Here is a 22,289-nt window from a genome sequence, read left to right as displayed (position 1 = left end):
TTGTCTAAAAACCTCATGCTTCAGCCTTCAATCGGACCATGTCGACGTTATCATATTACTCGTTAAAAGCTTGTATGTTGTCGAAGGCTTTCATGGTCAGAACCACTGGGTTGCTGTGAGTTTACGTTGGATAAGCAAGACTCTACTGTAATATATTGTATACTAGCTGTGCCCGGCCACGCGTTGCTGTGGCGTATGGGAATTCTTTGTTAGGTAGGTGGAATAACAGTGAATAGCTTTTTGGCCTTTTTTTGGTGTTGTGATTGTGTTTTTTCTGTGATTGTGTTGTATCTTACTAGAGGCAGGGATGATGGATTGTGTTGCCAATTTTAGAGTTTGGGGGGTGTTGGGTTTTGTTGTTTTGTGAGTCGCCGTGATGCCAAAAGCCTTTTATATATATAGATAGATATAAATTGTAAGCTGCTCTGAGTCCCCTTCGGGGTGAGAAGGACAGGATATAAAAGTAGCAAATAAATAAATAAGAAATAAATAAAATTTTGACTTAGGCTCGCCCAAAATCTGAAATGACTTGAAGGCACACAACAACAATAATCCTAATTAACTTGACTATCTTGTTGGCCAGAAGCAGCCTCCACACTTCCCATTGAAATCCTGATCGGTTTGAGTTGGTTAAAATTGTTTTTATTTTTAAATATTGTATTTTTCTTTTGTTGTTGTTGTTTTTGCACTACAAATAAGACATATGCAGTGTGCATAGGAATTTGTTCATTTTTTTTCTTCAAATGATCATTCGGCCGCTCAACAGTCTGAAGGATTGTGGACCGGCCCTCTGCTTTAAAAGTTTGAGGACCCCTGCTTTAGAAACTTCAATGGATGCATGTATACTTATGGACTTCAGTGAGTACAACTTAAAGACTATGGACTATCAAGAATGTTGCCCTGTGTCCTACCCATAACCAAACTTTAATAAGAAATGTGCCTGTGCGGTGAATTAGTACAAGATGTTTGTGAGTAAAACAAGGTATGTTATTTTTCAAAGAAAACTGCTTTTTTATTTCTGAATACCTATTTTAAACTAAGAGGTTTCAAGGGAGTGTATATCTTTTGGGCAACTGCAATTTCAACTTCAAAGAAACAACCATCCTCTGCTAACCAAATATATATTTTTTGTAGTGGCATGTCTTTGTCCTTGGCAATCCAAAGACACGGTTCTTCAGTTTAACAACTGAGTTACCTGTGTGCCATTACAGAAATGCTTACGAATATCACTTGTTCAGAGGGTTGACTTCTAACAAGGTCATGCTTTTCTTGACTAGTGGTTTTCAAAAGGCGGTCATGGAGAGTCACATTTGTCAAACGGATATGACATCATTTTTACTTTTTCAATAAGGTTAGGATTACCATTTATTTATTCCCCCAGAGAGTGGGTGCAGTAATTCCCAAAAACAACAGAGTCTCGAGGATGGGTTTGGGATTCGAACACTGAAGGCTGAACATCAACAGTGCCTTGTGGCAGTTAGAAGGGCCAACATAACTATAGGCTGCATCCATTGTGTCCAGATCAAGTCAAAATCCCACTTTGGTCACCTCTCGCATGGAATGACCCTAGGTCCAGTTCTGAGCATAGGGTAAAGGTAAAGGTTTCCCCTGACGTTAAGTCCAGTCATGTCTGTTCTCCTGCCTGGCAGAATAGGGTTGGACTGGATGGCCCTTGGGTTCTCATCCAACACTAGGATTCTGGTTTCAGGTGTGTGTGCTTCTCCTTCGGTTGAGTAGAGTGACCTTTGCTGTCTCCTAGAGAAGGGACCCATCGTTTCGGGCCACAGGAGGAAACCTATTGCCTTTGAGCCATTTTGAGCTTCCAGCTCCCATCAATCCTGGCCAACTTGGCTGAGGCCTAGGCTTTCCCCGCCTCCCGGCACCCTCAAGATACTTTTGGCACCCAGCTGACTTTCTTGGCAGGAGGAGGCGATGACTCACAGAGGGCTTCTCCCACTCCTTCATCTGGAGTGGGAGAATCATGCGCTCGGTTGCCAAGACAGCTCATGACGTTCCCCTCGATGCTTTGCGGGGATGTGGCAGGACACCTCCCACTCTCCCTGCCAAGCGTAGGATTGTGGAAAGGGGTGAGTATTCTGGGCTGTCTGGCCATGTTCCAGAAGCATTCTCTCCTGACGTTTCGCCCACATCTATGGCAGGCATCCTCAGAGGCTGTGAGGTATATTGGAAACTAGACAAGTGAGGTTTATATATCTGTGGAAGGTCCAGGGTGGGAGAAAGAACTCTTGTCTGTTCTCCATTCAGCACAGGACAAGATAGATCCTCTCGCCTCTGCAGAAGTCTAACATATACAATGCAGCTGTGGACAAATCTATATAGGGACCCCCAAACGCAGCAGCATTGCCCAGGCACGAATCAGGGAACATGTTTAAACTTTTATAATTGTGCATGTTTTTTGTCTATTGTTGTGTTTTATATTGCTACTAGCTGTGCCCAGCCACGCATTGCTGTGGCGAAGTATGGTGGTATGGGAAATAAAGTACTGAGGAATTGGTGGTAGTTAAGGTCAAGGGTAAAGGCTTTACCTTACATTAAGTCCATTATAAATGGGTTATATAGCTGTGTGGAAGGGCCTTGAGTCTACACTGCCATATAATCCAGTTAAAATCTGATAATTTGTATTTTATAGGCAGTGTGGAAGAGGCCTAAGTGAGGCCTAACTCTGCCTGTCCCCTGGGTGAGTGGGTTGCTAGGAGACCAAATGGGCAGAGCTTAGCCTTCTAACTGGCAGCAATGGGATAAAAACAATTATTCCTCTCCCTTTAATTAGGACTTTATTTTTCTTTTCTTTTTGTTGTATGAATGTAGAGGCATGGATGAGGGGTTGTGCTGCCAAGTTTAGTGTTTCTGGGATGAGTAGTTTTGTTGTTTTGTCCTAGGCCGAAATTTCATTACCCTTATATATATATTGTTTTTATTCGGGCTTGGCCCCATGTAAGCCGCCCTGAGTCCCCTTTGGGGATATATTTATTTATTAGACTTGTATACCGCTACTCCCAGTTTGGCTCGGAGCGGTTTACAGAAATAGATTAAAACAATACACTTAGCTTTAAAATAACAATAAAAACAACAATAAAAACATAGATAGATAAAAATAAAATTATTATTATTATTATTATTATTATTATTATTATTATTATTATTATTATTATTATTATTATTAACATGAAAGGCCGTGCAAACTAACTCAACCAGAAAAGTCAGCCATAGCAGATCATGGGATGAACCAACCTGGACACAGTATATTACAGTAGAGTCTCGCTTATTCAAGATAAATGGGCCAGCAGAACACTGGATAAGCAAAAATGTTGGATAATAAGGAGGGATTAAGGAAAAGCCTATTAGATGTCAAATTACAGTATATACAGTAGAGTCTCACTTATCCAAGCTAAACGGGCTGGCAGACGCTTGGATAAGCGAATATCTTGGATAATAAGAAGGGATTAAGGAAAAGCCTATTAAACATCAAATTAGGTGATGATTTTACAAATTAAGCACCAAAACTTCATGTTATGCAACAAATTTGACAGAAAAAGTAGTTCAATACGCAGTAATGTTATGTTGTAATTACTGTATTTACGAATTTAGCACCAAAATATCACGATGTATTGAAAACATTGACTACAAAAATACCTTGGATTTTCCAGAGGCTTGGATAAGCGAGGCTTGGATTAGTGAGACTCTACTGTACTTGAGTATAAGCCAACCTGAATATAAGCCGAGGCACCCAATTTTACCACAAAAAATGGGAAAACATTGACTCCAGTATAAGCCGAGATAACGGCACTCCATGCAGTCATGCCGACCACATGACCTTGGAGGTGTCCACGGACAACGCCGGCTCTTCGACTTAGAAATGGAGATGAGCACCAACCCCCCAGAGTCAGACATGACCGGACTTAACGTCTGGGGAAAACCTTTACCTATCTTTTTAATAATAATAGAATAAAATAATACATGTAATAATAATAATAATAAATACAGGAAAATAATACATATTATAATAGAGTAAAATAATAAATGTAGTAATAATAATAATAATAATAATAATAATAATAATAATAATAATATCAGAGTGAAATAATAAATGTATTATTAATAATAAAAATAGAGTAATATAAATGTAATACCAATAATAATAGAGAAAAATAATAAATGTACCATATATTCTCGAGTATAAGCTGACCCAAATATAAACCAGAGTATAAGCCGAGGGGGGGCTTTTTTAGTCCTAAAAAAGGGCTGAAAAACTAGGCTTATACTCGAGTATATACTGGGTATTTGCTGGGTTTCGTATCACTTTCCAAGCATTTAGGACTATGTGATGTATCATCATCATTGAACTGAGGGGACCAGAAGTAGACACAGAGTTATTATTCTAGGTGAGGTCTGCCCAAAGCAGAAGAGTGTGTGTCATTGACTGTTTTTTGTCTTAATTAAAAAATCTGACTGTAACTCAGTCTTTACTCTGTTGTCAGTTGCCTTGGGCCCCAAGCTGCGATAATGGCAGGATGCAAGTGAAGTTATCAGTGCCGTCTTTCTCAATCTGCTGCCCTTCAGATGCATTACAACTACAGCACGTCATTGGTCGGGATGGCAAGGACTGATGAGAACAACGGTCCAACCCAGCGGCAGGATGCCAAGCTGGGGACGGCTGATAAAAAGTGGGGAGAAATGCATCTTGTGTCACTTCAGACCATTGCTACAAGTGTTTTTAAAAATCAGAGCAACCATACCCCAACGAAGCTCCCAAACCATCCAAGACACCTTCACGTCAGCTCTCAGCACTCAAAAAAGAGACAAGGCCATTGGTTTATTGTGCAAAGCAGCCACTGTCCAATACTGTAGGGCAGGGGTCCCCAAACTAAGGCCCCGGGCCCGGATGCGGCCCTCCGAGGTCATTTACCTGGCCCCCACCCTCAGTTTTATAGTATAACTAGCTGTGCCCGGCCACGCGTTGCTGTGGCGTTGTCTGGTGGTGTTGGTGAAAAATTGTTGAGGTAGTGGTGGTATTGAATGTCTGTTGTATGGTTGTCTTTATGTTTAGTATGCACACTGAAGTGGATTATATGGCAGTGTGGAGTCAAGCTAATCCAGTGGAAAGCAGATTATATAAGATTATAAATGGGTTATATAGATGTGGAAGGGCCTAAGGATTTTAACTAATCCAGTTAAAATCTGATAATCTGTGGAAGAGGCCTAAGTGAGGCCTAACTGTGCCTGTGCCCTGGGGGCTGAGTCGGTTGCTAGGAGACCAAGTGGGTGGAGCTTAGCCTTCAAACTGGCAGCAATTGGATAAAAACTATTATTCCTCTCCCTATAATTAGGACTTTATTTTTCTTTTCTTTTTGTTGTATCAACCTAGAGCCGTGGATGATGGGTTGTGTTGTCAAATTTCGAGGTTTGGGGGCCTGTAGTTTTGTTGTTTTGTCCGCTGCCCTGATGCCATCACTCTTTTATATATATAGATATATTGTATATACATATAATATTGATAATAATATTATAATGTAATACAATATAACACTAATGATAATACCATATAGTAATATTAACTACCGTGTTTTCCCGAAAATAAGACAGTGTCTTATATTAATTTTTGCTCCCAAATATGTGCTAGGTCTTATTTTCAGGGGATGTCTTATTTTTCCATAAAGAAGAATTCACATTTATTGTTGAACAAAAAAATGAACATTTATTATATACTGTACAGTAGTTGTCATCACAAACCAGGATAACCAGACAAACTGTGAATCCTATCAAGAATTTCTTGTTACTACCATTATTTCCATGTACAACTCGTATGTACATTTACCAATCCTGCATGCTCTGGTGTTGTTTGGCAGGCGCTGGGCCTGCTTCCAAACAAAAACTTTGCTAGGTCTTACTTTCGGGGGAGGCCTTATATTTAGCAATTCAGCAAAACTTCTACTAGGTCTTATTTTTTGGGGATGTCTTATTTTCAGGGAAACAGGGTATATATTCTATAATAATATTATGATGTAATACAATGTAATAATAATTATAATTCACTATTATAATTGTATATTTATATTACATGCAATATTACTAACAATATTGCGATATAGTTGTATAATATAATATATTGTATGTATATATACTTGTAAACCGCCCTGAGTCCCCTTCGGGGTGAGAAGGGCGGTATATAAATGTCGCAAATAAATAAATAAATATTTACATATAATATTACTAATAATATTACAGTATAGTGGTATAGTTCAATAAAGTAAAATATAATGCTAATATTGTGCTATGCTAATAATATAATATATTGTATGTACATATAATTTGTAAGCCACTCTGAGTCCCCTTTGGGGTGAGAAGGGTGTGATACAAATGTAGTAAATAAATGCAGTAAATAAATAAATAAATAAATAAATACATTTTAGACTTAGGCTCGCCCAAAGTCTGAAATGACTTGAAGGCACACTACAACAACAACAACAAAAACAACCCTAATTAACTTGACTATCTCATTGGCCAGAAGCAGGAGAACACTTCCCATTGAAATCTGATAAATGTATGTTGGTTAAAATTATTTTTATTTTTAAATATTGTATTGTTCTTTCATTGTTGTTGTTGTTGTTTTTGCACTACAAATAAGACATGTGCAGTGTGCATCGGAATTTGTTTGCATTTTTTTTTTTCAAATGATAATCCGGCCCCTCAACAGTCTGAAGGATTGTGGACTGGCCCTTGGCTTAAAAAGTTTGAGGACCCCTGCTGTAGGGATCCTTCCCTGCACAAAAACCCTTAGCATTTGCAAACAAGTCTCTCTGGCGCATCTCTTACCCCTTTCTGGAGTCTCTTCATCAAGAAGTCAGAGCCTCCGGGCTTCTGAAGTCCCAAATTTGGGTATTTGGCTTTGAGTTTCGCCTCCTCTGCTCTCTCCGGCTGGGCTGCTTCTTTCTCTTGCGTATCCTGGAAGGAAAGACATTTCAAGAAGTGAATTTAAACCAATCTTGAGATGAACAGATTTTTGTATGGGCACCAACACTATGAACTTCTGTCCCTGGAGAACTTGGTGCAGCAGAACCGCTCTACCACTAGGTAGCCATTGCCCAAAGTTATTTCAAGTCACTGATACCTTACAGGACAACAGTACTGGGAAATTTTACCAACCAACCCCCTTTTGACCATCAACTTAGCACTGAAACTGGACTTAGCTTGGATTGGGGCCGCTGACTTCTCTGCTGATGTTCAACTTTTGACTCTGTTCCTCCTGGGCTTAAATGGGGACTTTTGTTTTGTTTTCAGATTTTATTTTTATTTATTTATTTTGTGAGACTTCTCTTAATTTTCTCTCTGGCTCATATTTACCACTGATGACTGAGCTTAGCAAAATATACTATTTAATTTATGGGTCGCCACAATAATTGTAATTGGTTTTAAATTGGGGCCGGGCTGTGGCACAGGCTGGTGAGCAGCCTGCTGCAATAAATCACTCTGACCATGAGGTCATGAGTTCGAGGCCAGCCCGTGGCGGGGTGAGCACCCGTCAATTAAAAAATAATAATAGCCCCTGCTCATTGCTGACCTAGCAACCCGAAAGATAGTTGCATCTATCAAGTAGGAAATAAGGTACCACTTATAAAGTGGGGAGGCAAATTTAACTAATTTACGACGTTGGAATGAGGAAGTGCCATCACAGAGGATCTTGAAGCAGCTGCTCCCCCCTGTGGCCAGAATCGAACATCCCCTCAGGAGAAGGTTAAATTGCCTCTGCGTCTGTCTGTCTCGGTCTCAGTTCTATGTGTATATGGGCATTGAATGTTTGCCTTATATATATATAATGTGATCCGCCCTGAGTCCCCTTCGGGGTGAGAAGGGCGGAATATAAATACTGTAAATAAATAAGTAATAAATAAATGTTTTTAATGCTTAATATTTATTTGATATTTGTTTATGTTTCATACGAGTGTAAAGGCATTGAATGTTTACTTATGTACGTAAATGCTGTCATCCGCTCCGAGTCTCCTGGGCGGAATATAAATAAAGTGTATTATTATTATTATTATTATTATTATTATTATTAGATTGCAATTAGAAAAGGCATACCATGTCAGTCAATGGTGATGGAACTGAACAGTTTTCAATAGCTTCCCCTCTCTGTAACATTGTGTTTTGTTCCTTTAATGTGAGTCTAGAATCGCTTTAATATTGCAAATAACTTTAATTCTATCAGAATGTTAAGTAAAGGACTTCCCCTGACATTAAGTCTAGTCGTGTCTGAATCTGGGTGTTGGTGCTCATCTCAATTTCTTAACCAAAGAGCCGGCGTTGTCCGTAGGCACCTCCAAGGTCATGTGGCCGGCATGAATGCATGGAGCGCCGTTACCTTCCTGCTGGACCGGTACCTATTACTCTACTCACAAACTGCTAGGTTGGCAGAAGCTGGGACAAATAACAGGAGCTCACCCCGTTATTAATAGCAACTAAAATAATGATCAGAAAAATCTGACTATAAGGCAGGTTTGTCATAGTAGTGGCATTAGAAATAATAGTAGAAGTATTAAAAACAATGCTAGTGGTATTATATTAGCAATATTAATATACTAATATATATGTGTGGATAGATAGATACAATCAGAATACACACACACAAGTATATATACAGTAGAGTCTCACTTAATCAAGCTAAACGGGCCGGCAGAAGCTTGGATAAGCAAATATCTCGGATAATAAGGAGGGATTAAGGAAAAGCCTATTAAACATCAAATTAGGTTATGATTTTACAAATTAAGCACCAAAACATCATGTTATACAACAAATTTGACAGAAAAAGTAGTTCAATACGCAGTAATGTTATGTAGTAATTACTGTATTTACGAATTTAGCACCAAAATATCACAATATATTGAAAACATTGACTACAAAAATGGCTTGGATTATCCAGTAGCTTGGATAAGCGAGGCTTGGATAAGTGAGACTCTACTGTTTACTAATATATATGTGTGGATAGATAGATACAATCAGAATACACACACACACATATACACACACATATATATGCTGGCCTTCCATATATACTAATATACTAATATTATAATACATTGCATATACATTTAATATTAATAATATTATGATGTAATACAATGTAATAATAATTATAATTCACTATTATAATTGTATATTTATATTACATGCAATATTACTAATAATATTGCGATATAGTTGTATAATATAATATATTGTATGTATATATACTTGTAAACCGCCCTGAGTCCCCTTCGGGGTGAGAAGGGTGGTATATAAATGTCGCAAATAAATAAATAAATAAATAAATGCAAAATCCACAAGCATCTTCTTGCATTTTTCTGCACTGCCAACAGGCTATAAAAGGTAAAGGTTTCCCCTTGACATTAAGTCTAGTCGTGTCCGCCTCCAAGGTCATGTGGCCGGCACGACTGCATGGAGCACTGTTACCTTCCCACTGGAGCGGTACCTATTAATCTACTCACATGTGCATGTTTTCGAACTGCTAGCTTGGCAGAAGCTGGGGCTAATGGCAAGAGCTCGCCCTGCTCCCTGGATGTGAACCACCGACCTTTCGGTCAGCAAATTCAGAAATTCAGCGGTTTAACCGGCTGCACCACCGTGAGTTCCAGTGTTACCTTTTTGCATTTCAGAATGTTACCCTTTTGCATTTCTAAAATTGCATTGTTCCTTTCCGCCGCTTTGAGTCCTACTGGGAAGGAAGCAGATGATTTCTACTAATCACTATGTGCAAATTGGGATTTCAATTTAACCCTGGTCCAGGTAGAGGCATAGATAATGCGAAGGGCTAGTTTGAGGAGAGTGTTGTTTTTGCTTTCAAAAGAGAAAATGGCCCCGTGAATTGAATGTACGTGCTATCAGCTCACATCTGTTCGCTTTGCAGTTTTAAAGTCTCCAATAAGACGGCCAAAGATCTTTCTCAGAGACAATCTGCACGTCAAGCTCAACATACACACCCCTTGTTATCTCCTGGGTCAAAAACAACTGCCTTATATAACTCACTTAAAGAGGAATGGTGGGGATGTTGTAAAGCAGAGCAGTTTGCGGCAATAAAGCAACAACAAGACTCTTATCTCAAGATATGTCATCTGAACCTCAAGCTAATCGTGGGAATAAACAGTTTCCTGCTATCAATATTGCCCATTACAGTAGAGTCTCACTTATCCAACACTCGCTTATCCAACATTCTGGATTATCCAATGCACTTTTGTAGTCAATGTTTTCAATATACAGTAGAGTCTCACTTATCCAACGTTCTGGATTATCCAACGCACTTTTGTAGTCAATGTTTTCAATACATCGTGATATTTTGGTGCTAAATTCGTAAATACAGTAATTACTACATAGCATTACTGTGTATTGAACTACTTTTTCTTTCAAATTTGTTGTACAACATGATGTTTTGGAGCTTAATTTGTAAAATCATAACGTAATTTGATGTTTAATAGGCTTTTCCTTAATCTCTCCTTATTATCCAACATATTCGCTTATCCAACGTTCTGCCGGTCCGTTTACGTTGGATAAGCGAGACTCTACTGTATCGTGATATTTTGGTGCTAAATTCATAAATACGGTAATTACTACATAGCATTACTGCATATAGAACTACTTTTTCTGCCAAATTTGTTGTCTAACATGATGTTTTGGTGCTTAATTTGTAAAATCATAACCTAATTTGATGTTTAATAGGCTTTTCCTTAATGCCTCCTTATTATCCAACATATTCGCTTATCCAACATTCTGCCGGCCCGTTTATAAGTGAGACTCTACTGTACTTGCTGAAAGCATGAGCAGAAAAATGTGATCCAAACTATAAAAACAGTCTGCAACATCTCAACATTTCAACCAACTGTTGATGGAAGTTTTGCACGTCAGGAACTAGGGATGAATGCAATGAAGCTTGGATTAAAAGGGACGGAGATAAAAGCCAGAGCCCTCTCCACTTAAGAATCCAGTGACGCCAAATGCAACAAAAGAAGGATGCACCTTCTGTGGGAAGGAGTTGCTCTATTGTGGGCCGTGTTCTGGAATAAAAATAAAGGCGGATGACTCAGAAAAACACTAATGCAAAAGGGAAGGAGGGGGGAAATGCTGGCCTGGGGGAGTGATGTGGGATGACAGGGAATGGCTTTTTTTTTGGTACAGTGGGTTTGCATTGCTGCGTCAGCTCCGGCCTCCGCTGGTGTTTGCGTCAAGCCAGCCTTTCGCACCAAGCCCCCGGGCAAAGCTGCTCTCGGGCTCGATTTGTACAGAACGCACAATGGCACCCACTACACGAATACATCCGCAGCCATCAAAAAAGCTTTCTTGGTGCGGACCAAAGTGCTTCCATTGCTGTTTATTTGGCCCATACCAACCTAAGCTCTTCTTATCAGTTGTCTTTTTTCCTCCCGAGGCTATCCTTGGGCTGGTTTAGCATTACATTTTTAACTTTTCATATGCTTTTAGTGTGCATTTCTTTTATCCCCCTATGCTGCCTTGTGTTGGGTTTTTGCATGAATAAAATGATGGACTTGTGCAACACAGCTGAGGCCCCTTCCACAGATGTATAAAATCCCATATTATCTGCTTTGAACTAAGTTACAGTAGAGTTATAATAATAATAATAATAACTTTATTTTATTTATTTTATTTATTTATCCTCAGCTGCTGTAAGAAAACTGCACAGACAGACTACAAACAGAGGCACAACTGTGTGGCCCAAATGATCCATTGGAACTTATGCCTCAAGTACCACCTCCCAGCAGCAAAGAACTGGTGGGATCACAAACCAGCAAAGGTTGTGGAAAATGAACACGCAAAGATACTGTGGGACTTCCGAATCCAGACTGACAAAGTTCTGGAACACAACACACCAGACATCACAGTTGTGGAAAGGAACAAGGTTTGGCTCATTGATGTTGCCATCCCAGGTGACAGTCGCATTGATGAAAAACAACAGAAAAAACTCAGCCGCTATCAGGACCTCAAGATTGAACTTCAAAGACTCTGGCAGAAACCAGTGCAGGTGGTCCCGGCGGTAATGGGCGCACTGGGTGCCGTGCCAAAATATCTCAGCCGGCATTTGGAAACAATAGACATTGACAACATTACGATCTGCCAACTGCAAAAGGCCACCCTGCTGGGATCTGCACGCATCATCGGAAAATACATCACACAGTCCTAGACACTTGGGAAGTGTTCGACTTGTGGTTTTGTGAAACGAAATCCAGCATATCTATCTTGTTTGCTGTGTCATACAACGTCGTTGTGTCAATAATAATATTAATAACTTTATTTTTATACCCCGCCTCTATCTCCCCAAAGGGGACTCAGGGCGGCTTACATGGGGCCAAGCCCGAATAAAAACAGTTGCAGTATAAAACACAGCAATAGACAAAAACATGCACAAATTTAAAAATTTGAACATTAGCCAATAAAAACAAGAACTAATAAAAACATGGATTAAAACGGAGAGATTGTAAAAGTAGACTGGGTAAGGTGCACCATATAAATATTGTAAACACGAGGTGACTGAGAAAGTGCTGCAAATTCTTGGAAGTGCAAATTGGGATGGGAATAGACCCTGTGTCTATATCGAGTTGACAAAGGTAAAAAGTGAGTTTCACTTATCCAACACTCACTTATCCAATGTTCTGGATTATACAACGCATTTTTGTAGTGGATGTTTTCAATAAATCGTGATATTTTGGTGCTAAATTCGTAAATATAGTAGAGTCTCACCTATCCAAGCTAAACGGGCCAGCAGAAGCTTGGATAAGCAAATATTTTGGATAATAAGGAGAGATTAAGGAAAAGCCTATTAAACATCAAATTAGGTGATGATTTTACAAATTAAGCACCAAAACATCGTTATACAACAAATTTGACAGAAAAAGTAGTTCAATACGCAGTAATGCTATGTAGTAATTACTGTATTTACAAATTTGGCACCAAAATATCACGATATATTGAAAACATTGACTACAGAAATGGCTTGGATAATCCAGAGACTTGGATAAGCGAGGCTTGGATAAGTGAGACTCTACTGTACAGTAATTACTACATAGCATTACTGCATATTGAACTACTTTTCCTGTCAAATTTGTTGTATAACATGATGTTTTGGTGCTTAATTTGTAACATCATAACCTAATTTGATGTTTAATAGGCTTTTCCTTAATCTCTCCTTATTATCCAACATATTCGCTTATCCAACATTTTTCGAGCACGTTTAGGTTGGATAAGTGAGACTCTACCGTATATGGCATTGTGGACTCAGATAACCCAGTTCAAAGCAGATATTGTGGATTAAAGGTAAAGGTTTCCCCTGACATTAAGTCCAGTCATGTCTAACTCTGGGGGTTGGTGCTCATCTCCATTTCTAAGCCGAAGAGCCGGTGTTGTCCGTAGACACCTCCAAGGTCATGTGGCCACTGGCATGACTGCATGGAGTGCCGTTACCTTCCCGCTGGAGCAGTACCTATTGATCTACTCACATTGGCATGTTTTCGAACTGCTAGGTTGGCAGAAGCTGGAGCTAATAGTGGGTGCTCACTCCGCTCCCGGGATTTGAACATGCGACCTTTTGGTCTGCAAGTTCAGCAGCTCAGTGCTTTAACACACTTCACCACCGGGGCTCCCACTTTTGTGGATTATTGTGGGTTAATATTAATATTGTGGATTATCTGCATCAATATTCTGGGTTATATGGCTGTGTGGAGGAGCCCCCAGTGGTGCAGCATGTTAAAGCGCTGAGCTGCTGAACTTACTGTCAGTCCTATAGGACACAATGCTGGTTCACACAGGTAGTTCCGTGGAAACGCTTTATTATACTCCTTCTTGTCAAGATGAAAACAAAGCTAGTACTAACCCGTTCCCGCCAAGACTCCAGCATATCAAACTACTACTTCCCCCCAGCCCCACTTCCACATTCACACGTATCTGTCAGATGGTTCTTTCCCAGGCTTGCAAACCAGAGCAGGCCATGAATCAATCCTCCTAGCCAGATGCCCCTTATCATTTAGGTTATCTCTACCCCAATTGCTTTTGGCAGGATGGGAACAGTTCACCTAGTGTGAATGCTGGGCGATCGGACCAAAAAGTCGCAGGTTTGAATCCGGGGAGCAGAGTGAGCACCCAGTCAGTCCCAGCTTCTGCCAACCTAGCAGTTCGCAAACATGCAAATGTGAGTAGATCAATAGGTACCGCTCTAGCGGGAAGGTAACGGTGCTCCATGCACTCATGCCAGTGGCCACATGACCTTGGAGGTGTCTACGGACTACGCCGGCTCTTTGGCTTAGAAATGGAGATGAGCACCAACCCCCAGAGTCGGACACGACTGGACTTTACCTTTACCTATGGCTGTGTGGAAGGGCCCTAAGACTTTTCACTGCAGAGGGATGAAGAAATAGATAGGAACTGTCACATCCTCTGCTTTTTCAGTTTTTGAAGTGGAATAGTCCTGAACTTCCTCCCAAATCAATGAGGGCCAGAAACCTTTTAAAAGAAGCAAAAGCTGAGAAGCCTGGAACACAGACAAATTCCATTCTTCTGATCCTTGCAGGACAAAATTGGTCCAAAAACATTGCAACTTTCCATCTGTCACACCTTGGGATCTTCTCTGTCCTTATGTACTGGGGAGAAGAGCTCCTCAAAATGAAATCACCAACAATACTTTACTTAACCTTTATTTTATCCCTTAAAAAAAACAGACGTAGGGTCCTTCCACACAGCCATATAACCCAGAATATCAAGGTAGATAATCCACAATAGCTGCCTTGGATTATCTGAGCCCACACTGCTATATAATCCATTTCAATGTGGATTTTATACAGCCGTGTGGAAGGAGCCTACATCTAGCTCCCTATCATCAAAACTGGACGACCTGCAAATTCTTCTGGCAGCCTTCAATACTTGCTGGGGCTGTTGGGCTTCACTCAGTCCTTTGAAGTGCCAACTTGAGTTTGGCCCTGATGCAGTTCTTATTCGGGGCAATGAGTAACCCAAACTCAATGCGTCCCGTCAGGTGTTCCCACTCAATGCTCAGACAGACTGGCTCATTTTGGACTCACAGATGCCTGTTTATTGGAAATAGCAAACTCCCAAGACTTTCACTATTTGTTTATTAATATATATATATTTGCTAACCTGAATTCAATGTGTATGTTGATTCGCCAGTTTGATTCTTACCTCTTTGGTGTGGTTATAGACATAGAATCATAGAGTTGGAAGAGACCTCATGGGCCATCCAGTCCAACCCCCTGCTGAGAAGCAGGAAATCGAATTCAAAGCACCCCTGACAGATGGCCATGTGATGCTACTGTGATGCTACTGAGCATGTTCAGACTTGGGACTCCATTTTGTTATTGAGTTTGCATCAGAACTCAGTGGAGGTGGATGCCTGTCAATGTCCATACCTCAATGGAGGTGGGTGCATGTTGCTGTTTAAGACTTCAATTGACACAAATGTTTATAGACTTCAGTGAATTCAACTATACTTAAATACTATGGACTATTTATTAAGAACAGGGGTCCCCAAACTAAGGCCCGGGGGCCAGATGAAATAGTCCAAAATTAGGATTGTTGTTGTGTGCCTTCAAGTCATTTCAGACTTAGGTCAACCCTAAGTCTAAAGTTTAGGATAGAGGCAAGGTAAGTGACCTTGGAGGGCTGCATCTGGCCCATGGGCCTTAGTTTGGGGACCCCTGATCTAGACGATCTCATAAGACCATAGGTAAGCAAAGAGACATCCAAAGACCATCGGTAAGGAAAGGGACCCTCAAAGACCATCTAGATGGTTTCATAAGACCATCGGTAAGGAAAGGGACCTCCAAAAGCCATCTAGATGGTCTCATATGGTCGTAGCTAAGCAAAGAGACCTTCAAAGACCATCTAGACGATCTCATGAGGCCATAAGTAAGCAAAGTGACCTCCAAAGACCAGGTAGACTTAGGTCAACCCTAAGTCTGAAGTTTAGGACAGGGGCCAGGTAAATGACTTTGGAGGGCCGCATCCGGCCCCCGGGCCTTAGTTTGGGGACCCCTGGGGTATGCTCTGGGCAACTGCAATTACAATTACAACTTAAACTTCAAAGAAACAACCATCCTCCGCTAACCAAATACATTTTTGTAGTGGCATGTCTTTGTCAGTTTAACAACGGAGTTACCTATATGCCATTACATTAATGCTTATGAATATCACTTTTTCGAAGAGTTGACTTCTAACAAGATCATGCTTTTATTGACTAGTGGTTTTCAAAAGGTGGTCTCCACATGTTCATGAGGATGCACATTTGCCAAACGGATGTGCCATCATTTTTCCTTTCCAATAAGGTTATGATTGTCATTTATTTCCAAAAGGTTATTGCCCCAGAGAGTGGGTGCAGTAATTCCCAATACAGGGAAGAAACAGGGTCTTGGCTGAAAAAAAGGGGGTGCTCAAATTTGTGCAGTGGGAAGTGAACAGTTTTAAGTTGGCTCCCTTGCAAATGGCCTGATCCATCTTTCTCTGGAACTGTCTGGCAGGTCTTTGGCCAATCTGGTTGCCAGACTTGGCAGGGGACTGACCCACTGTCTGCGACTAGAGAAGCCAAGGCCGTTCAGAGTGGGACACTGTTAGGAGATGCAACTTTTGCAGGGCAACTGTTTTGAGCATCTCCCTTTCAACAAGGTCAGTACAACACATGGTCAAGATGAGACTCATCACAAAAATGCTCAGATGCCAATAAACCCACCGATCAACTTTTCTTTTATTAATGACAGATGCAAAGCCTCGGCCTATGTGAAGTATCTCCAACAAAATGAAGCAATATGAAGGTGAGGTTTTATCCAAGGTCCGGTCTACCAAGTCTTCCTGGTGCTGCTCTGCTGTGTTGTCATAAGATTATTCCTACAGAACTGGAGGATATCAACTTTGGAAAGGCTGCCGTTCTCCAGAAGTCTTATTATTAGGAGAACGTACTCTTGGGACTTCGTTGAGTTGGAAGTTCTAACTGAAAGAAGTCAACTGCTCCCTGGCACCCACTTGGGACCTCAAAGTGCTCTATGTGCCAGGAACCCCTCAACTGGGTTCAGCTTGGGTCCTTAGAAAGGTAACAACACTGGTCTTAGGATCAGTTTCCTGATTTCATACAATGGGCGTGCAGGTCCTTCTCTTCCCTCTACACCCAGATCTTCATGTCAAGACTAGCTCCTTTCATTACAATATACTCTTGAAACCAAGCCCCAAGGACAAGTCAGAACCCTTTCCCTATCCCTCCCAGTTACAGAAACAATGGAGGTGGAAACAATCCAGCATTGCCTGAAAGGACGATTCTTGTCGGTCTCATGAGCAGGAAACTTGCCTAGTTGGGATTTGCCATTGGCAAAAAAAGGAAAGGGAAACAGTACTTCCCTGTGATCAGGGGCCAATGCATTTGCAGCAATTCACAGGGAGTTCTTACAAAACAGGTTTGGGGCAACTTTCCACAATCCATGAGCTCTGACTACATCTCCAAACAGTTGAAGAGTCATTGTCTCTGCAGCTCTCGGCAGATCACAAGACACAAGACTGATGCTTTCTGACAGAAATGCAAGGGTAGAAACTTATGAAATGATGCGCAACAAAAAAGGAAGGGAAGGATAACCTTTTCTCCCTCTTGTTACAATGGACTTAGGTAAAGGTAAAGGTTTCCCCTGACGTTAAGTCCAGTCATGCCTGACTCTGGGGGTTGGTGCTCATCTCCATTTCTAAGCCAAAGAGCCAGCGTTGTCCGTAGACACCTCCAAGGTCATGTGGCCGGCATGACTGCATGGAGCGCTGTTACCTTCCCGCCAGAGCGGTACCTATAGATCTACTCACATTTGCATGTTTTCGAACTGCTAGGTTGGCAGGAGCTGGGGCTAACAGCGGGCGCTCATTCCGCTCCCGGGATTTGAACCTGGGACTTTTGGTCCGCGAGTTCAGCAGCTCAGCGCTTTAACACACTTCACCATCGGGGCTCCCACAATGGACTTAGCTGAACTGTAAATCCCGACCAGTAAAGAGCTACTGAATCAAAATTTATTTAAGTTCTTCTGATTCAACAGATCTCCTGGGGATTAACAATGCAAATTCACGCCAATATTAGAAAACAGAATGATGAGAAATTCAGTCCACTGGACATTATTCAAATGTCACTGCCACAAGACATCAATGAAGAATAAAATAAAAGAGGATTTGTTCAATTCATACAAAAGTATACAAATGACTGTTGGTTAGAATGACAGTATATCATTAAATGTCTCTTGGTATGAATTCCTTGAGAAGAGGCAAAGATGCTCTTGTGCTTTATCAGCTTCCCAGAGATTGCACTGAGAAACAAAAATCCTTGACTAAATAACAGAATACAAATCTTAATTAAGACTGAGTACTTTTCATCAGGAAAATGGAAATGCTCCAAAAAAACCCCCAAAATTGTTAACATGGGTGGCTGAGAGAGGGACACCTTCCTTTCTGATGGACCATTGTAGTGTTTCATGAACAATACTAATTTACAACTACTTTCAAGCTCTGTGAAAAATACATGGGTTTCGTCATTAGACTTGGACCTCATCTCCAAGATATGTTATTATGCATATGCAAATATTCCAAAATGAGGGGGAGGAGAATGCAAAATGTGACCCTCAACTCTTACAGAATAACACCTACTAGCAATACATTTAGGACTGTTTTCTGTCCATCCTTGATTCTTACCATCTTGCAAAACCCTCTCCGTCCCACTATAAAGTTGATTTAATTTCCCAGCACTTATATTTTGCACCCAATGTAACCCTGCAATATATAAGTACAGTAGAGTCTCACTTATCCAACATAAACGGGCCGGCAGAATGTTGGATAAGCGAGTATGTTGGATAATAAGGAGGCATTAAGGAAAAGCCTATTAAACATCAAATTAGTTTATGATTTTACAAATGAAGCACCAAAACATCATGTTAGACAACAAATTTGGCCGAAAAAGTAGTTCAATACGCAGTAATGCTATGTAGTAATTATTGAATTTATGAATTTAGCACCAAAATATCACGATATATTGAAAACATTGACTACAAAAATGCATTGGATAATCCAGAACGTTGGATAAGCGAGTGTTGGATAAGTGAGACTCTACTGTACCTAGTTTAAAACGGAATAAAAGACCTATCTGTTCTGGAAATGCCTACTAAGTCAATTTTAAATTATGAATTCTAAATTTATATTTTATTGTCAATGTGTTTTAACCTTTGCTTTGTCTTTTAAATATATGAATGTTAATGGTCTTACGTTTCTACCTATGGATTATAACTGTGTTGTCCCCTCCCTCGAGACTCAGGGTAGCAGATAAATATAATCATTATTATTATCACAATACCATCATCTGGAATACTGTGCCCAGGTCTGAGCACCACAATTCAGAAAGGACATAGACAGAGAAGGTCAACCAAAATGATCAAAGGTTTGGAAGTCAAGCCCTATGAGGAACTGCTTGGGGTGCTAGGGATGTTTAGCCTGAAGAAAAGAAGGTTGAGAGAAGTGGATACGAGAGCCATGTTTCAATACTTGAAAGGATGCCTGGCTGAGGAGGGGGCAGGCTTGTTTTCTGCTGCTCTGGAGACTAGGATACAACAGAAAAATGGATTCAAGTAGCAGGACAAAAAGATTTCATCTAAAGATTAGGGAGAACTTCCTGACTGTAAGAGCTACTTTGGCAGTGGAATATGCTTTCTGGGAGTGTGAGGGAGTCAAATTATTTGGGGATTTTAAAGCAAAAGCTGGGTGGCCATCTGTCAGGAGGACTTTGATTGTGTTTTCCTGTCTAGCAAGGGGTTTGTCTAGATCAGGCATAGGCAAACCTCAGCCATCCAGGTGTTTTTGAACTACTAGCTACTAGGAGTTGTGGGAGTTGAAGTCCAAAACACCTGATGGGCTAATGTTTGCCCAGGCCTTGTCTAGCTGGCCCTTGGGGATCTCTTCTAACATACAGTGGAGCCATGTATTCAAAATGCAGGTATGCTGCCTTGAGTCCCTTTCAGGGTTGAGAAAGGCAGGATATACCGTATATACTCGAGTATAAGCCGACCCGAATATAAGCCGAGGCATCTAATTTTACCACAAAAAACCTGGGAAAACACTGACTCCAGTATAAGCCGAGGGTAGTAAATTTCAGAAATAAAATAGATACAGTACCCATAAAATTACATTAATTGAGGCATCAGTAGGTTAAATGTTTTTGTATATTTACATCAAGCTCAAATTTAGGATAAGACTGTCCAACTCTGATCAAATCATTATTCTCATCTTCTTCAATGTCAATGTGCTTATGTATCCTTTTAATAACAATAGAGTAAAATAATACATGTAATAATAATAATAACAAATACAGGAAAATAATACAAATAATAATAAATAGAGTAAAATAGTAAATGCAATAATAATAATAATAATAATATCAGAGTGAAATAATAAATGTATTAATAATAATAATAAAAATGGAGTAAAACAAATGTAATAGTAGCAGCAATAATAGAGAAAAATAATAAATGTAATAATACCAATAATAATAGAGAAAAATAATAAATGTACCATATATTCTAGAGTATAAGCTGACCCAAATATAAGTCAACCAGGACCCTCACCCGAGTATAAGCTGAGGGGGGCTTTTTCAGTCTTTAAAAAAGGGCTGAAAAACTAGGCTTATACTTGAGTATATACAGTAAATATAGTACTATAAATGCAGTAAATAATAATAATAAAACTTTATTTATACCCCACCACCATCTCCCCAACGGGGAAGCGGGGCGGCTTACATGGGGCCATGCCCAGAACAATACAATATAACAAAATATAAAAACAACACATCATAACACAATTAAACAATACAATAGATAATAATATACATTACAACACAAAATCAGAAAAGCAATAAAAACCAGGGTGGGCCACATGAACACTAAGTTAAAACTCGGGGTGAGAAAGAAATAAGAATAAAAACCACAGGGAACAGGGACATAAGATAGTGGTACAGTCTCGAAGATAGATGTTGGAGGGGAGCAACAAAAAGAAGTATATGACAGTTACTCTCCAAAAGCACAGTGGAAGAGCCATGTTTTTAAGTCTTTTAAGTCTTGAAGGCTAGTAATGTGGGGGCTTGCCTAATCTCAATGGGCAGTGATAAATAAATAATAATATAAAACAAGTTGTTTGATGGGAGAGTAGATATATATTTTTGGGCACAGGAAAACACTTCTGAAGAACTGCTATTTTCTGGCATATTCTCTGTTTCCTAACAGACCAAGTTATTCAGTCTAACAACTGAAGCCATTTGCCATACCTTTGGTTTATTTATTTATTTGCGACATTTCTCACCCCGAAGGGGACTCAGGGCAGTTTAGAAGTATATATACATACAATATATTAAATTGGTTGAGAAGATTCTACTCAAATGGGGTTTTGGCTCTTCTCTAAAAGGCTATAAATACCATTCTCTAAAAGGTTATGATCTCTAAAGGGTCATGCTTTTCTACAACAATAGATTATTATTTCTGCAAAATCTGCTTCCTCTGGGTCCCAATTTTTTGTGGGGGGGGAGGACCTAAGAGTAAAGATGATGCATATAAGAACTTCCCCTGGTTCCCCCCTTTCTAACTGATGTGGACTACAATCCCCATCACTCCCAGTAAAGCGATGGGAGCTGTAATCCAAATGGATTCCAGATCCCACTTACTCACCATCTCAGTCCCCTTGGTGTCCAGACGAACGGGTTTCCCGCGCTTGAGTGGACTGAGAGGAATCGCCCCAAGACTCGGAAACCGGAAATCCAGGATGCCTCCCACTACCTTACCCCAACATTCACAGCCCCAACGGCCCTAAACACCGGAAATACCACCCAACCAATTAGAAACAAGCGCTGATCGAAAACCACCAATTGGAAGCCGGCTTTGGGAAGAGGGGCGTGGCGGCAGGCCTATCACTCTCAACGCCTGCGTCAAAGGGGCCAGCCAATGAGCAAAGAGCGCCCCGGGAGGGCCACCAATCAGGGAGAGCCTTTGCGGTGAGGGGCGGGGCGGAGGCCTACCGGGCCCGTTCTCACCTGTTTCTCCTCGCCAGTCTCCTCAGAGCGGGCGTCTCCGCCGGGCGTTTCCGACATGGCGGCCCTGCGAGCGGGAGGGCGGCGGAGGCGAGGGTCGAGGCGCTGAGGCCAGCGCTCCTTCTCCGGCGCCCTCTCCTCCGCTCTCCTGTCACTTTCGCAGCTGAGCCAAAATGGCCGCCGCCTC

The 22,289-nt window shown here is 40.7% G+C and overlaps 1 protein-coding gene across 2 annotated transcripts in view; it reads right to left on the bottom strand.

Annotated features, from left to right (window-relative positions):
* ensa (endosulfine alpha) overlaps positions 1–22,289 on the bottom strand; it is a 29,652-nt gene extending 7,363 nt beyond the window's left edge. Inside the window, exons 1-2 of one of the 2 annotated variants that reach the window (XM_008122951.3) lie at positions 22,106–22,289; positions 6,835–6,963 (exon numbers count right to left, since the gene is read on the bottom strand). In XM_008122951.3, the coding sequence (XP_008121158.2) occupies positions 6,835–6,963; positions 22,106–22,162 (186 nt within the window). In that variant the 5' untranslated portion in view covers positions 22,163–22,289. Of the gene's footprint in view, positions 1–6,834; positions 6,964–21,743; positions 21,900–22,105 lie in introns of those variants that run through there. The other variant, XM_008122952.3, reaches the window with a different exon arrangement.

Source organism: Anolis carolinensis, unplaced genomic scaffold, assembly GCF_035594765.1.
Source record: "Anolis carolinensis isolate JA03-04 unplaced genomic scaffold, rAnoCar3.1.pri scaffold_14, whole genome shotgun sequence".
Taxonomy (NCBI): Eukaryota; Metazoa; Chordata; class Lepidosauria; order Squamata; family Dactyloidae; genus Anolis; species Anolis carolinensis.
Note: the sequence above shows the minus strand (reverse complement) of the source record. Positions and strands in the feature narration are given on the sequence as shown.